Source organism: Adiantum capillus-veneris, chromosome 13 (assembly GCF_014529385.1).
Source record: "Adiantum capillus-veneris isolate H3 chromosome 13, ASM1452938v2, whole genome shotgun sequence".
Taxonomy (NCBI): domain Eukaryota; kingdom Viridiplantae; phylum Streptophyta; class Polypodiopsida; order Polypodiales; family Pteridaceae; genus Adiantum; species Adiantum capillus-veneris.
In genome coordinates this window covers 79,439,653-79,456,109 of record NC_140943.1, presented here as the reverse complement: position 1 = coordinate 79,456,109, position 16,457 = coordinate 79,439,653, and the positions used below count along the sequence as shown (strand labels likewise).

General features: G+C 44.2%; 1 protein-coding gene across 1 annotated transcript in view; it reads right to left on the bottom strand.

The window, feature by feature from the left end:
• The window catches only part of LOC147444314 (uncharacterized), an 18,975-nt gene extending 2,894 nt beyond the window's left edge, over window positions 1–16,081 (bottom strand). Inside the window, exons 1-8 of the mRNA XM_086526978.1 lie at window positions 15,942–16,081; window positions 15,794–15,869; window positions 15,603–15,711; window positions 14,662–14,683; window positions 14,485–14,541; window positions 14,316–14,397; window positions 14,082–14,177; window positions 13,870–13,994 (exon numbers count right to left, since the gene is read on the bottom strand). Of these exons, the coding sequence (XP_086383104.1) occupies window positions 13,870–13,994; window positions 14,082–14,177; window positions 14,316–14,397; window positions 14,485–14,541; window positions 14,662–14,683; window positions 15,603–15,699 (479 nt within the window). The 5' untranslated portion in view covers window positions 15,700–15,711; window positions 15,794–15,869; window positions 15,942–16,081. The remainder of the gene's footprint in view (window positions 1–13,869; window positions 13,995–14,081; window positions 14,178–14,315; window positions 14,398–14,484; window positions 14,542–14,661; window positions 14,684–15,602; window positions 15,712–15,793; window positions 15,870–15,941) is intronic.
• Window positions 16,082–16,457: the final 376 nt, after the last annotated feature.

Sequence of the window (16,457 nt, the reverse complement as noted above, 5' to 3'; positions counted from 1 at the left end):
AGAAGGTGCAGAGTCTGGAGTACCGGCTTGTACTATGTTGATGCAATATAAAGAAATACCGAAAGGGGCGCGCCAAGGTTTGGGGCCAATACTCTCTGGGGTGGAATTTCGCCACTCCGTGTCGCGTGTCGTCTCTCTCTCTCTCTCAGTTCAATTGTTAATGAAGTGCTAGAAGTCTGTTTCGGTCTGTTCTTTTCTATTGGCACGTGTGCCCGTCTTGTGACACCATGCCCTATGTTACAGGCTTGGACACTCCAAGCGACAAATCAATAGCAAAACACGACCAATAACGCCAAATAATTGAACTGAACTTGGAAAGAGAGAGAGAGAGAGAGAGAGAGAGAGAGAGAGAGAGAGAGAGAGAGAGAGAGAGATGAAATGAAATGTTATATTAAAAGTCTTCAAAAGGTCAAGATGACCTATGAGACAAAACTGATGCAATCCTTGTGGATCTAATCCAAGTCTGGATACAAAAATAAAAATAAAGTAACATGAAAAACTAAGGACTAAAAATCATCATCATCAATGCCCGAGGATGCTCGGCATCGAGCGTTGTCCGAGAAAGTATTGCATCGGTCGCTGAAGAGCTTCGTCAATGTTCGCCTCTGTAAATAGCCATGTTGGGCGTCTCCCGTGTCGTGCTAGAATGGTCCTGATCCTTTGATGGAGCCTCCATCGATGTCGTAGAGAGAGAGAGAGAGAGAGAGAGAGAGAGAGAGAGAGAGAGAGAGAGGATCGACATGGAACGGCAGAGTTCCGTCCCCAGATGCACTAGCACCAAAGACTGGCACCCCTTCAGGTATTGCTTTGAGGTACAACTCCCCGAAGATCTAGCTCTCCGAGACTCTAGGTCCAAATGCCCCTCCAAAGACGGGCCCTCAGAGCACTTATAAACAATACAAAGGATGCCCAAAAACAGAGCCCCAAAAGCACTTCATCCGAAAGCATCAATACTCAAAAGCATCTACTCCCAAAAGCATGTGCCAAAACTACCAAAACCTACCAACGCAAATTGTGGAAATCCGTATAGCAGTTCCACGTCACCAGCCATCACAATTTACGGACTTTTGCAGTTCGGCCCTCACGCTTTTGTTAGTTAGGGTTTAGGTCACTCGGCCGGCACTCTTCAAATTGATTTGGGTTAAGTTTTCATTCAAAACCCTTTCTGTTATATATCTTCAAAGTTTTTTGGGTTGAGTTCTACCCCTTGTCCTCTTGGCCAGTCCTTCCAATTAGGCATGCCACGTCACAAACTTGTGACATACCCCCGCTTGAAAGAATTGTAATCGCCCTTAATTACACCTACAAAAACAGCCAAAGAACAGACACCGACTCTATGTACTCAGGCACTAGACTCCACAAATCCAGCACTTATACTGTTAAGGCTTAGGCATTCCAAGCGAGAAATCAATAGCAACACAAGAACAGAAATTGCAAAATCATTGAACTTCAATAGAGAGAGAGAGAGAGAGAGAGGAGAGTCGACACGGCACGACGGAGTTCCAAGCCAAGACGCACTAGCCCCAACCACTGGCGCCTATTTTAGTATTTCTTTATTATTGCTCTTCACCAAGTACAACTCCCAAAGGACCAACTCTCTCAAGACTCTGCATCCAAATGCTCTCTGAGAAGTGGCCCTCTTGACACAGAGCCCCAAAAGCATCAGATCCAAAGCATGAATTCAAAAGCTTATGTACCCAAAAGCCCACGCTGGAAATCTGCAAAAACTGCCACCACAAAACGCAAAAATCTGTACGACAATGCCATGTGGCCGCCAGCAAGATTTACAAAAATCAGCCCTAGATGTCAAGCTTTTGACTTTTAGGTTTTAGGCCCCTCAACCACTGCTCCATAAGTTGGTGGAGGTTAGGATTAATATCTCTAACCCCCTCCCTCTATTTTAGGCCCCTCAACCACACTTTCATCAATTCTTCAAGTTTCATTTTCTCCTAGTCCTCTCGGCCATTTTCCTTCCAGTTGGGCACGCCACATCATCAATTTGTGACATTTCCCCCTCTTGAAAGAATTGTAATCGCCCTCGATTACACTTGCAAAACAACCAATGGACAGACACTTTTCTTCAGTAGACACTGCCTCTATGTACACATGCACCAGACTCCACCAATCCAGCACTTTTACAAAGGTTGATAAAAACATCAGTCATTAATCAATCACGTTTCTATCGAGGGTCTCAGATACAAATCATGATCATTGTAACCATTTAGCAATCAGATCCAGACCGCGTTGATCTTTTCAAGGATGTCTACTAAATCTTGTTACTATAAGATGCATATCCTTTCTTTTCACATTTCAATCAAGCAAACCATGCCCATGACCATCCCCAAAAGACAATATATCCACATAGCATGCAATTCACAAACTTAGTGACCTCTTGAGAAGGCGACATCAAACTGCTATATGTATTTAAGCGCTCAATGGGTGTCCTGGTAGCCTGAAAACATGTCAAAGTTGACTGCTTGACCCCCATCCTTGAACTCCTTGATCTTCTTGTCCTTTTGTTCATTGTTTGAGCTGTCAGAAGAGGATGAAGTCTCCTCCTCTGCACTGCTAGATGGCTCCCTGTGCCGTCTAGACTTTGTCAGAAATCTGTTTTCTCCGCTTTTTCTCCGCTTCTTCCGCCTTTTCTCATCCTCTTTGGAACTAGGGATGACGAACTATCGGAACTCTCTGCAGACAAAGAAAAATCTCAGTCATCCTCCAAACAAACGCGCTTCTTGGATCTACTTACCACCTCGAGAGTCAACTTGCCGCCGAAATAGCCTTCTTCCGAGAGTGCTTTAAGCCTTTCATTAACTGATCATCTTCTTTTCAAGAGCTTTGTCAAACTCTTTCTGCAAGTACAGTTTCTGCTTTTTTGCACTCGGCTCTTCCTTCAGCTTCCTTACCGTCTTGAGAGGAGAATCGACGGCCTCAAGCCATCTCGAGTGAATCTCTTCAATCGAGAAATTCTTCAGGTGATTCACATATTTCCGATCTTTGGAGTACTTGATCAATCTTTTTCTACACGTGTCAACTTGCACTTGACGTTTGTACTCCGTTATGTAGAGATTCCCCACCGAAAAATTGCCAAAATCTCCGTTGGTTTCCTTTGTCCCAATTCTGGGTTTCAACTTTTCTCCATCTCCCCGCAAACCAAAGGTCAGAGAGGAGTTGTCTCTGTCAAATTCTCCGCAAGAACCCATGTGCACTACAAAAAGGATCGGATCCTCCATAGAAGAAGAACCGTTCTACGCTCTCATGTCACAAACTGCTAATGTGTCAAGCCACTGAAGGACAGAGCCAACCTGCACAATTTGACCGAGGGGCCTAAACTCTAAGAAGAAGCAACAGCAGCAGAAGAAGAAGCAGAAGAAGTTCCCACTAACTTATGGGACCCCGTCCAATGGGGCCTAAGTGACCTAAAGATAAAGCAAGATCCACTCACACACACAGAAGAATCGCGTGAGCATGATGGCATGGCAGCTGTACGGACAACCCGCAAAACGCGTTGACATGCTAACGTGGCACCTATACGGATTTCCACGTTTTACATTGATGACGTGGTAGCTATACGGATTTTCGCAAAAACGCACTTGCAGCTTTTTGACCAGTTGCTTTTGAGTTTAAAGTTTTTCATGTAATTGCTTTTCATAGGCCAATGGCCTTTAAATTTGTGCCATGGGCTCATTCTCTAGTACGCTTACGGGTGAAGGTGCAAAGCGTGGAGTATGGACTTGTACTGAGTTGAAGCAATATAAAAAGCATTGAAAGGAGCCAAGATTTGGGACTAGTGCTCTCTTTGGGTGGAACTCCGCCACTCCTCATCTCATGTGTCGTGCACTCTTCTATCTCTTTCAATTCAGTTGTTATTTGAAGTGCTTAAAGTTGTTGTCTGTTCTTTTCCGTTGGCACGTGGTGCTCATCCCCATGACATCTGATACCACCGTTATAGAAAAGAAAATACTTGCCTTTTATAATGCTCTTCTTTAGTCATGAATGAGAGAGAGAGAGAGCTCTCTTCATGGCATTTTCTCTAATTTTAGCTCTGTTTCCAAGTCTTTAGTCCTCTTTTCTAGTGGTTGGTAGACTAGGTTGGGGCATTGCAATATAAGAACTTCTGGATTAGCTTTCAGCTTCTCTAGGAGCTCATTTTGGTCTTTCAATTTGGATTCTACCTGGGCGTTTGAAGGTTAGCAACTTTGAGTTGAGTCTACACCCATTGAGCATGGGCATTAGTATCTAGGATGGTTGCGTTGGCCTCTTGCAACTTCTTTTCTTGAGCTTCACTTGCAGCTATCAGTTGTTCCACAAGCTCTGTCGTTGTCTTTAGGTACTCCAATTGTTGGTTGTTGGCATCTGACATTTTGGCCATCTCTTAAGATTGCTTTTTTAGGAAGCTATATTCTTCTACAAAAGCGTTCGCAACACGTGAACAGAAACTGCAAAATCACTGAACTTGAATAGAGAGAGAGAGAGAGGAGAGTCTACACAGCACGGCCAAGCTCTGGGCCAAGACGCACTAGCCCCAAAGACTGGCACCCCTTCGATATTTGTCAAGTACAACTCCCGAGGGACCAACTCTCTCCGAGACTTTGGAGTCTACGTCCACATGCTCCTTGAGAAGTGACCCTCAAGGCACTTATAAACTTACAAGGGATGCCTAATAGCACAGCCCAAGAGCATCAAATCCAAAAGCACTTCAATCCAAAAGCATCTGCACCCAAAAGCCCACGCTGGGAATCTGCAAAAATTGCCACCGCAAAAACGGGAAAATCCGTCGAACAATGCCACGCAACAACTAGCATGATTTACAGAAATCAGCCCCAAATGTCAAGCTTTTGAGTTTTTAGCTTTTAGGCCCCTCAACCGGTGCTCCATTTCGGCCATTTTCCTTCCAGTTGGGCACGCCATTTGTGACATCAGGTGTCACAAAGTGATGACGTGGCGGATAGCAAAAACCCTAATTTCTGCCAGAAACCCTAAAATTCTTGCAAACCCTAATTTCTGCCAAAAACCCTAATTTCCGAAAATCGCGGAGGCTGAAAAAAAATAATAATAATAATAATGATGATGAGCGACGCGAATTTCGCTTTTGAAGAGAATGCTTTTTTTTAACCAAAAAAAGGAGAACTTGAGAGAGAAGAGCTTTTGAGCTCCTATGCTTTTTATTTTAAAAGCTTGCTTTTTATTTTAAAAGCTTGCTTTTTATTTTAAAAGCTTGCTTTTTATTTTAAAAGCTTTTGGGGCTCTGCTTTTGGGCATCCCTTGTACCTTTAAATACGTGGTGAGGGCTTCACTTCTCAAAGCATCTGGACACAGAGTCTGAGAGTGAAACCCTAACCGCTCTCTTGTACTTTGATGATTGATTAATACAAAAAGAAATACCGAAAGGGGCGCCAATCTTTGGGGCCAATATCTCTAGGCACGGAACTCCGCCGGGCCAGTGCAAATCTATTGTGATCTGTGAATTGTTTTGAAGTGGTTATTTGGTGCTGTCGCGGTTGATTCTTGACTTGGAGTGTCCAAGTCTGTTACAGTGGTATCAGAGCAAGGCGGATTTCTCTTCTACGGGAAATCCGATCCCCGAATTTTTTTTCCGCGGCACCTATGGCTTCAGGCAATGATCAATCGACTCCCTCTCCAGATGCGGGCTGGGATCACAACGAAGATTCCGGCACGGAGTATGGCCCGCCTAGGCCTACTCCAGCGGAGCAGCGAGAGATGGAGCGTCGAAAATTGATTGATGATGCAGCAAAGATGATGCTCAATTTTGCCAAGGACCCAAAGATGGCAAAATATATGAACGAGACCTCTTTGGAAGAGGTACAGATGGAGTGGCAGAGAACCACAACACCACTCCCGAAACCCGCTCTCAAGAAACCTTCTGCCTCCAAGAAATATACGGAGAAGGAACTGGAGAACGTGGTTGATGCACGGATTGCTCAGCTTTTTGACGTGCAAAAGAAAGCCAAAAAGCACGGCAAAAGCAGAAGAAAAGCACTGACTTTCCAAGTTATTTGGGTCGTCAGTGGACTTTTGACAAGGCAAAGAAACAGAAGAAGCGTGTTCGATTTGAAGGAGTACCCAGTTCTTCCTCTTCTTCTTCTGATAGTTCTTCTAGCTCCTTGGATTCGAGCGAAGAAGACAGAAAAGGTAAAAAGCGAAGCACGAAACAAAGCTTCGGAAAGGGCAAGAAAAAGGCAAAGAAGGCTACATCTCGCCTAGAGACTGACAGCTCTACAGAGGACTCGTCTACGGACAGTTCAGACCCTGACAACAGAAACTTTTATGCGAACAAGAGGAATTTTTACAAAGCCAACCACTATGACTTTCTCGAAGATAAAAGCAAGAAAGTCCGAGAGTTTAAGGAAGGTGGCCAAGCACTTAAGTTTGATACTTTTTCAGGATACTCCGATGCTTCGAAGGCTTTGTCTTTTATACAGCAGTTTGACATCGCTTTCGCGGGAGGACGCTATTCAGAGCACTCCAAGATTCGGAGAGCTGCCTCTTATTTTAAGGGGAATGCTCGCACTTGGTGGTCCACGCTTCTATTAAGCAAGACTGCGCCAATTACATGGCTGAAATTCAAGAGGCTTTTTATTTCTTCTTGGTTGACTCAAGAGTTTGAGCGAGATATACGAGCTGCTTGGAACCATCTCCGGACAACCAAGAGCAATACAGTGAATTCTTACTGTGAAAGATTCTGGAACTCTTTTCTACCCGCCTTTTCATTCAAGAAGATCTCGTTCAGAGAACAGATTGAGCGGTTTACATTGGGTCTACCTACAGAGATCCGAGATCACTGCTTGGAACAGAAGTCAGCTTCTATTCAGGAGTTGATGAGTCATGCGAAGCGGGGCTTTGCCATTCACTCTGGCAGTCTGACCTAGCCGAACAGACTTTTGGGAATGAAAGTAGAAAGAAAAAGAGCAACCCAAAGAAAAATGATGCACGACCCAAGCTTACTCCTGAGGAGAGAGCTCGCTTCATCAGAGAGGGGAAGTGCTTTGGATGGCGGGGAACAGGGACATATCTCCGCGAAGTGCCCTAATAAGGCACAGAAAGAACAGAATGATAAAGACGACGACACGTCTGAGAGTTCGAGAGCAGCTAAGGAATGTGGCAGAAAAGACAGATAGAAAAGCAGAACTGGTACCACATAGCGTGGGACCTGCACCGAATCTAATGAATGAAAGTACAAACTTTGCTGCTTTTGGGGCAAAGCGAAGGATCAGGAAGCTCTTTTGAAGGAGCCAAGGCCAACTTCTTTTCACTTGGAATTGGCGGCTCGATTTGGAATTACGCCCAACAGACCGACGCCACAGGCAGAGGTAGTTACACCGAGCATTGGCAAACTTCGTTTGCAATGACAAGGGTGTTCAGGACACGCGAGTGACGTTCTACTCAGGATCCCTTGGTACCACAAGAACTACGCCGTGGTTGACTACCGGGCTAAGAAAGCGACTTCGATAAATGAAGGGCTTAGAGATTGTACTTGATGAACTTCAGTTTCTTACTCATTCTTTTGGGAGAGAACTGAACGCTGGATAAAGGTTGAATATGTTATAACCTGATCAAAAGAACGCCAAGATTTTTCTCCACACTCATGCCGATTGCTTTTCAGAGGGCCTGAAGATCAAACCATTGATATGATACCTGGAAGCACGCCACCGAATCGGCCACCTTACCGTGTGAGCCGAGTACAGAATGAAAAGATTATGAACCCAATGAAAGACCTCTTGGAAAAGGGTCTTGTCCAGCCTAGTACTTCACCGTATTGCTCTCCAGTGTTGTTGGTTTTGAAGAAAGACGGATCTTGGAGAATGTGCATCGATTATAGCACTCTCAACGAAATCACCATCAAGAACAGATTTCCGATTCCTAGGATCGATGATATACTCGACAGGTTACAGGGATCCTCGTGCTTTAGCAAGATTGACTTGAAGAGTGGATATCATCAGATCAGGATAGCGCCAGGAGATGTCTACAAGACAGCTTTTCGGACGACTTTTGGGTTATTTGAGTTTTTGGTGATGCCTTTTGGCTTAACCAATGCTCCTGCGACATTTAACCGGATGATGGACAGGATTTTTCGAGAGTACAGGATATTTGTTGGCACTTTCTTTGACGACATCATTGTTTTCTCCAAGAGTGAGGCAGAACACACAGATCATCTGCTTCAAGTCTTTCAGGCATTACGAGATCACACGTTAGTGATTAATGCAAAGAAAAGTGAATTTTTCCTACCACAGATACACTTTTTGGGACACATTGTGTCAGCAGCAAGAGTGCAAATGGACCCGGCCAAGATAGAGACTATCTGTGATTGGCCCGATTTGAGGAATGTCCATGAAGTTAGAAGCTTCTTGGGACTGTGTTCGTACTACAGGCGGTTCATACGAAAGTTTGCAGAGGTTGCTTCCCCTTTGCATACCTTGACACAGAAAGGAGTACCTTTTTCGTGGGGACCCACAAAGGTGACTGCCTTTCGGACATTGAAAGAGAAATCGACTACGGGACCTATTTTGACTTTGCCGGACTTGCAGAAGTCATTTGAAGTATATTGTGATGCTTGTGGTCGTAGTCTGGGTGCGGTCTTGATGCAAGAAGGCCATGTCATAGCTTACGAGAGCCGTTTGTTCTCTAGGCCGGAGATGACAGCACAGATTTATGAGAAAGAGCTTTTGGCGGTTATCCATGCTCTTACTCAGTGGCGGCATTACCTACTCGGAGCGGATTTCAGTGTCTTTACAGACCATCAGAGTTTGCGCTACTTCCTTGTCACAGAAGCAGCTTTCGGAAAAGCAAATGCGATGGGCGAGCATCTTGTCACAGTTCCACTTCCAGATTGTCCATATGCAGGGACAGAAGAATGTGGTGGCAAATGCTTTGTCTCGAAAACCGTTGGTTCTGGCTATTTCCGCGATACATCATAGGAGCTTCGAGGATATGGTCGATCAGTATGCCACAGATACAGATTTTGCAGATATTTTCACACGGATATGGGATGGGGAGACAGTAGCTGGATACTCCCTTCGAGAAGGCTACTTGATGAAAAAGACTATGTTGTGCGTTACACACCCGTTGAGGGATAAGGTTATGACTGAATGCCACTGTCCACCTTTTACGGGTCACCGCGGCATTGCTACCACCATGAAGGGGGTAGAGAGATACTTCTTTGGGCCGAGACTCAAAAAGGATGTGGAAGAGTTTGTGCGCAGTTGCTTGGTATGCCAGAAGGTCAAGTTTGACAGGCATAAGGCACAGGGATTGTTACAGCCTTTACCCATACCCACCCGCCCTTGGGAAAATATTGAAATGGATTTCATTTTTTTTATCTCCCGAGAACACAGAATGATCACGATGATTCTCCGATTACATGGCACGTCTGAGACGATTGTCTCTGACAGAGACCCCAAATTTATGAGTTTGTTTTGGAAGGCAATTTGGGAGAACATTGGCATACAGTTGCAGTTCTCGTCATCGTTCCACTTGCAGACTGACGAGCAATTTGAGATTGCCAATTCAGTGATTTTAGATTTATTGAAGTCTTGTATCTCGGATCAAAAGACTCAATGGGAAAAGAACTTACCTTTGGTGGAATTTGCCTACAATAACACGATACACTCTTCGACGGGGAAGACGCCATGTGAGATTGTTGAAAGTGCTGTGAAGGTTCCATCCTTCCTGAGCACGAAAGATTAGATATTTGAAGCGGATGAACATTCGAGAGATTTGGATACGGCTTTTGCCAAGGTTCGTGAGACTTTGCAGGAGTCTCAAGAACGACAGAAAAAGGCAGCGGATCGCCATCGTCGCGACTTGAAATTGAAGGAGGATGATTGGGTGCTCTTACTTTTGAGAAGGCACGCCTACAAAAGAAAAAAGGAAAGGAGAGGCTTTTTCCAAAGCTTAGTATGCAATACTACGGACCTTTCCAGATCACTGACAAGATAAATGATGTCTCCTTCCGATTGAAACTGCCAGATACTTGGAGGATTCATAATGCATTGCATGTGAGTCTCTTGAACCCTGTTAAGGGTGATGTGCCTGATGATGGGGAGCCTGATGAGCAACCCGAAGTGGAAGAAAACGAGGAGATCCTTGTTCCTGAACAGATTTTGGCACATAAGGATACGAAGAATAAGGGTAAAGTCCGAAGGCGGTTCTTGGTTAAGTTCACGAATTATCCTGCACTTGATGCGAAGTGGATGGAGGAGGAGGACCTAGCAGATACTCCTCAGATTGTGAAACTTTACCTCGATGCTTTTGGTTTAGCATAGTCTACTCCAAATGGAACCCAGAATTCAGCTTGGCCGGAGATCTGGTGCAGTGGGATGCACAAGAGGGGAGTCACTCCACTCCTTTGTCAACAGATGCCTTGATTTAGATACTAGAGTCACTGATGTCTCTTTGCGCTTCAGGGATACTGAGAGCTTACAGTATTCTGCTGTATGACTTTATGAAATGGAATTCCTAATTATGATACTGATTTGTTTCTTCACTTCTTTTGAGTACAAGAACTGATAGCCGAAATGACTGCAACATTTTGGTCTGATTGATCTCGAATAGACATGGTTGCAATAGGGGTTAGTCAATCGGACATCGATGAGGTCCCGATTGGACCTAGATGTGATTGCTAGCTACATTGCCGATAAATCATGGTCTAAGATCCGAATGAATGTTGAATGTCATGTGATGTCCTGTGATGTCGTGTGATGTGACTGTCGATTTTGTACATGTGCTAGATGTGTGTTCCTAGTACCTAGGTACTAACAGTCAGTGTCTGCTAAGACGGTTTATGGCTCTTGTCGGTTTTGCAGGCGTAATCGCGGTCGATTACAATGCTTTCAAGAGGGGGGTATGTCACAAAGTGATGACGTGGCGGATAGCAAAAACCCTAATTTCTGCCAGAAACCCTAAAATTCCTACAAACCCTAATTTCTGCCAAAAACCCTAATTTCCGGAAATCGCGGAGGCTGAAAAAAAAAAAATTTAATGGTGAGCGACGCGAATTCCGCTTTTGAAGAGAATGCTTTTTTTTAACCAAAAAAAGGAGAACTTGAGGGAGAAGAGCTTTTGAGCTCTTATGCTTTTTTTTTAAAAAGCTTTTGGGGCTCTGCTTTTGGGCATCCCTTGTACCTTTAAATACGTGGTGAGGGCTTCACTTCTCAGAGCATCTGGACGCAGAGTCTGAAAGTGAAACCCTAACCGCTCTCTTGTACTTTGATGATTGATTAATACAAAAAGAAATACCGAAAGGGGCGCCAGTCTTTGGGGCCAATATCTCTAGGCACGGAACTCCGCCAAGCCAGTGCAAATCTATTGTAATCTGTGAATTGTTTTGAAGTGGTTATTTGGTGCTGTCGCGGTTGATTCTTGACTTGGAGTGTCCAAGTCTGTTACATCAGTCACTGATCAGATTACATTTCCTTTGAGGGTCTCAACTACAAATCATGATCATTGTACCATACTTCGCAATCACATCCACATCACATTGATCTTTTCACAAATGTCTCGTCGATCAACTAAATCTCATTACTACCAGATCGATATCTTTCTTTTCATATCCACCTCGAAAATTGATTTCCCACTCAAATAATCCGTGAAATTTGTTGACTTTCTTTTCATCTGAGAGTGATTTAGGCTGGTTTCTCTTCTTTTCAAGAGCTTCCTCACTCTTTCTGTGAGTACAATTTTTGCTTTTCAACACTCGGTTTTGCTTTTTGTTTCATTACTGACTTGAGAGGAGAATGGATGACCTCTCACCATCTGGAGTGAACCTCGTCAAGGGGGTAATTCTTCAGGTGATCACATATTTCGCGTCTGTGGAATACTTGATCAAACTTTTCATGCGCATGTCAACTTGCAGTTGACAATTGTACTCACTAGAAAATAATTGAACTACACTAAATATGTGTGTGTGTGTGTGTGGTGGTGGTGGTGGTGGTGGTGGGGGGGGGAGGGGGAGAGAGAGAGAGAGTTGACATGGAACGACGGAGTTACCTCCTCAAATGCCCTGGCACCAAAGATTGGCGCCCTTTCTAGTATGGCGCCCTTTACAAAGGTACAACTCCCCGAGGGTGGTCCAACTCTCCGAGACTCTGGGTCTACATGCCCCTCCAAAGATTGGCCCTCTAGTCACTTATAAACCCTACAAGGGATGCTTAAGTCTGCTGTAAGGTTATCAAGGGAGAGTGTAAGCAACTTTGAACGTAGCAATCCAAATGATCAAGAGTGTAGAAGAGCAATTGCACTACCATCCAAGCCAAGCTCCAGGCGACTCCGGATATAGTCGCGGGATGCCTGATCTCCCTCATCTCACGGATAAACTCTCCAAGAGAGTCTAAAGAACTGAAGTCCCACTCCAGTCTGTAGATCCAAGCAATGAACCTGTCCAAAAAGAGATCCAAGATCCTCTCTCTAAGTCCATGTAGATGCTCCTGTGTAAGCTAGTGATTGTGTCGAGGTCAAGTGGTAAGTGTCTGTCCACCAAAGATGATGGTGTCTTCTCTGCGAATGTCGGAATCCCATATGTCATGAGCATGGCCATATCTCTTGTAAACTCCTCTGATGAGTACATAGGTGTGTCCATAGAAAACCACAAGTCACCACCTCCTCTAGAGTGCACAACCATCGAATGATGGCTGGAATGAATGGATCTCCCAAAGATTGTACGCCCGTAGATGATCAAGCAAATGTCGAAGGTACCATATACTGCAGCAGCAATAAGAGACCGCATGGACCACCACCGGATGGTGTCCAAAAAGGAGGTAACTTCATCCTCTGTAAAACACCATATACCGGGATGAATCCAGGATAAGCCCAAATTCACCCTTAAAGAAAAGTGAACGCTATAGACCCCATGGTAGTCACCCACAAGGCTAATATACCATCAACTCCATCATGCATAGTATTGACTAAATACCACGACATCCCCACTAACGTCGTCAGTGCCCAATACTTGGTGTAGAACTAGGTACTAACATATGTTGTGAGTTGGTGGACTCCTGCTGCCTCTTCTGCCAGAAAGTGCTAGCGCCAGCTTTCTTATATATCACCTTAGCCAATTTGCCCTACCCAGTTTCCCAACAAAGTCACCTATTAATAATAAGTGAAAATGGCTAAAATAGGGAAAATGGGTTTTGTGCATTGTAAAATGCTCATGATGGCTACTGACTATAATTCTGATGATCATGTTGTGTGCAACCAGAGGATATGCAACTACTCTAAGTGCCTGGACATGCACGGGCTACGAACAGACTCACAAAGGTGCCAGATTCCTAAGATGACCTGAACCATGGACCTGAAGTAGCTTGTCCACATGCACATAGGGTTAAGGTGCACATGACAGAGAGAGAGAGAGAGAGAGAGAGAGAGAGAGAGAGAGAGAGAGAGCAGTTATTCTAGTTTCATCTCTTATGCACAACCCTCCGCCCCCAGACACACACACGACATGTCCATGGGGACCTAATCTGAACACCAGTACCAATCCTGCATAAAGGCCCCACCAAGCAGGACATCCCATCTAAACTACATGGTGGTATGGCATGGATATTTTTCCCTGTGGAGCATATAGTGAAGGTACTGGCAGAAATACCATGCTGCAGTATTTACATCCCTCTCCATGTGTTCTAAGATCCATATGCCTCCTGCCTTTTCAACTCCCAGTAGCCATCCCTAGGCCTCACAAGTTAGGAAATGGAAAAAAAGGACCCTCATTCATGATATAGGCAATATAATGTTGACTGAATGATTAAAATTGACATCCTTCCGTTGGCCCGGCCAGCTAGCTACCTTCAGCACAACACTACATCAAGAATCCAAGCAAAAAGTCATCATTATAAGAAATTTCACAATAGCGCATACCTGCAGTATACAGCATTGGCTGCGCAACTGAGAAGATCAGCAGCCTCATTTAACTCTCCACCTCCAACAAGGGCAGCCACAATGGAGAATATGCAAGCTATTTGTTGGAGACAAAACATAAAACCCTACACAAAATGGTAACCACATTTTCTAAAATTGCCTATGATAAAGTGGGATAAATGCCTGAGATGCAGGTCTATAACAGGCCATACAATGATGCAGTTGTCACATTTTGTTGTCTGGATGTTGAACTCGTCTTGCAGCAAGAACCTGGTTGATTGTACTGAGTTTGCAAAGCAGCACCACACCTACAAGAACAAACACAAAAATGTAAGAACTTGAGGTTTATCCACACCTACTTGATTAAGTCCAACAAACATGTATCTGTGTGCACTGTCCTCAGCTTTATGACCTCTCACACAGATCCCTTGGACATAGCAACTTACCTCTGTGCAAAGGCAAAATTCTGGACATTTACGCTCACCACAGCTACCACTGCAAGGCATATATCCAGCACAACAAACATACCTGCACTCCAGGCGTAGTTTATTTTAAGACCAATTGATGTTTCAAAATCGTATGGCTTACCTCAACATGTCAGCCTAGGGACCTTACCTTGACATGTCATCATAGAGAGCTCTCTTTCTCAGTAAATAGGAAGCACATGGCGAGCTGTAAGGCACACAGGAAACATGCACATCTAGTGACCATTTGCTCACAAAATTCCCTCAAGAATAAGAGGTCAACCAAGAGATCATCAACAAAATAGTTTCAGGTACTCCAAATACCTACCACCAAAGGGCAAAGCAGAAATCTGTTACAGAAACACATTCAAAGCATCAGAAAACTGTGCGTGTACATTACTTCGAAATTGTTTATGCAAGAAATTACATTTGTCCCATGCAACCATCAAGCCCGAATACTTACACATGCAGGAGTACTACGAACATAGCAATGCCTCTCTGAGATGTCTATGCACCAAGCAGAAATAAGCAGCATAGCAAATTGAAAGGTCAAGACTTAACCCCCATATCTAGCCTTGATTTGAGGCAATCTTGTATCTTAGATTGCCCTAGGATTTTATCTTTTGGTGATACCATTTAGGGTGTTCTCTCTGTATTATTCTGATGTAATTCTACCTTGGGGTCTGTGCCCTTGAGGTGATTTTAATAGAAAGATTTTCTTTTTTGGTAAAAAAGAAAAATAAGCAGCATGGCAAATTGAAAGGTACAAAACATGCAGAAATAACTAAATCCACCAAGCCAAAAAACGCTGAACTTACATGTAATGCAGTTCAAGTAACCAGCCTTATCTAAGTGAAGAGGAGAGTATCCAGACACGAGCTAACACAAAAAAAACTCCAACTCATAAAACTATCAAGAGCGCACCATAGAATTGAGACCATCACTCAATTTTACCTAATAGTTGAGCATTTCCAAATTCAACAGTTTAAAAAGATCATAGTGTTCAAATTGTAAATATGGAAGAAAATCTAGGTAATAGATAAGCTATGGAAAAGCTCCCAAATTTCTGTGTTAAACCAAAATCACACTGTGTACAGACAAGCTATGGCCCTTAGTGAAACGAAAATCCCTTTCTAGAGGGAAGCCTCTAAGACAATGATTAAAACTAACGCTTGTGAAACTAACAATGTGAGGGGAAGCACATTGGCCAATGCTATATGCAGAAGAGAACACGAAAGGTGCATAGTTTATCCACAGAGAAAAACTCACATGGGCAATCTGCAGACATGGTCCCCATGAGATCAGTGTGCCAGACATTGCGGTACGCTTGCCGGGCCTCCATCTTCTCCACAGAGAATTTTCCCATGTTTCCTGGGGGCTAAAAACCAGAAATCTTCAGCGGATCCGAATGCACTCCATTCTTTCAAGAATCAAAACATGAATAAACGTAGAGATAGTACTTAAGGACGCCTTTCTGAGAAGTAAGGCAGGTAGCAAATTCTACGCGGGTGAATTGGCGGGAGACAAAGCGAGGATCTGTTGCAAAACAAAGGTTTAAAAGAAACGGGAACGAAGAACTGCAAGGGCGATGGTGAAGAAGTCGCTTACCAGACAGCAGGAAGGAAACGACGGGCTATGGCGACGCGATCTTGTCGTGACGACCAAGACCAACGCCAGACTCGGCTCTCTCTCTCTCTCTCTCTCATTTGAGTGCCTCAAGTTAAAAGAGGCATTATTTTAGGCACCTTCAGAGAGAGAGAGAGAGAGAGAGAGAGAGAGAGAGAGAGAGAGGCATTATTTTAGGCACCTTCAGAGAGAGAGAGAGAGAGAGAGAGAGAGGAAAGAAGAAGAAGAAGTTGACCCAGTCGGGAGTCTTGACCAAAATGAATGGTCTTAAGGTCCCTGTCACACCTGTCCCACTCTCTTTGAGATTGGCGGGGATGTTGATGTCACACTAGATTTAAATTAAAAGCTACCCATTCCCACAGCAAATCGAAGTGGCACAAATGGAGAAGCCTCCACCTTCCACACAGGTGACCGTGCCCAAAGTCCTCTCATCTGCTTTCGCATGCATCTTTCTGCAGGGGGCCGTTGCTTGCAAAAGTTGGTCGAGGGTGCTAGGAT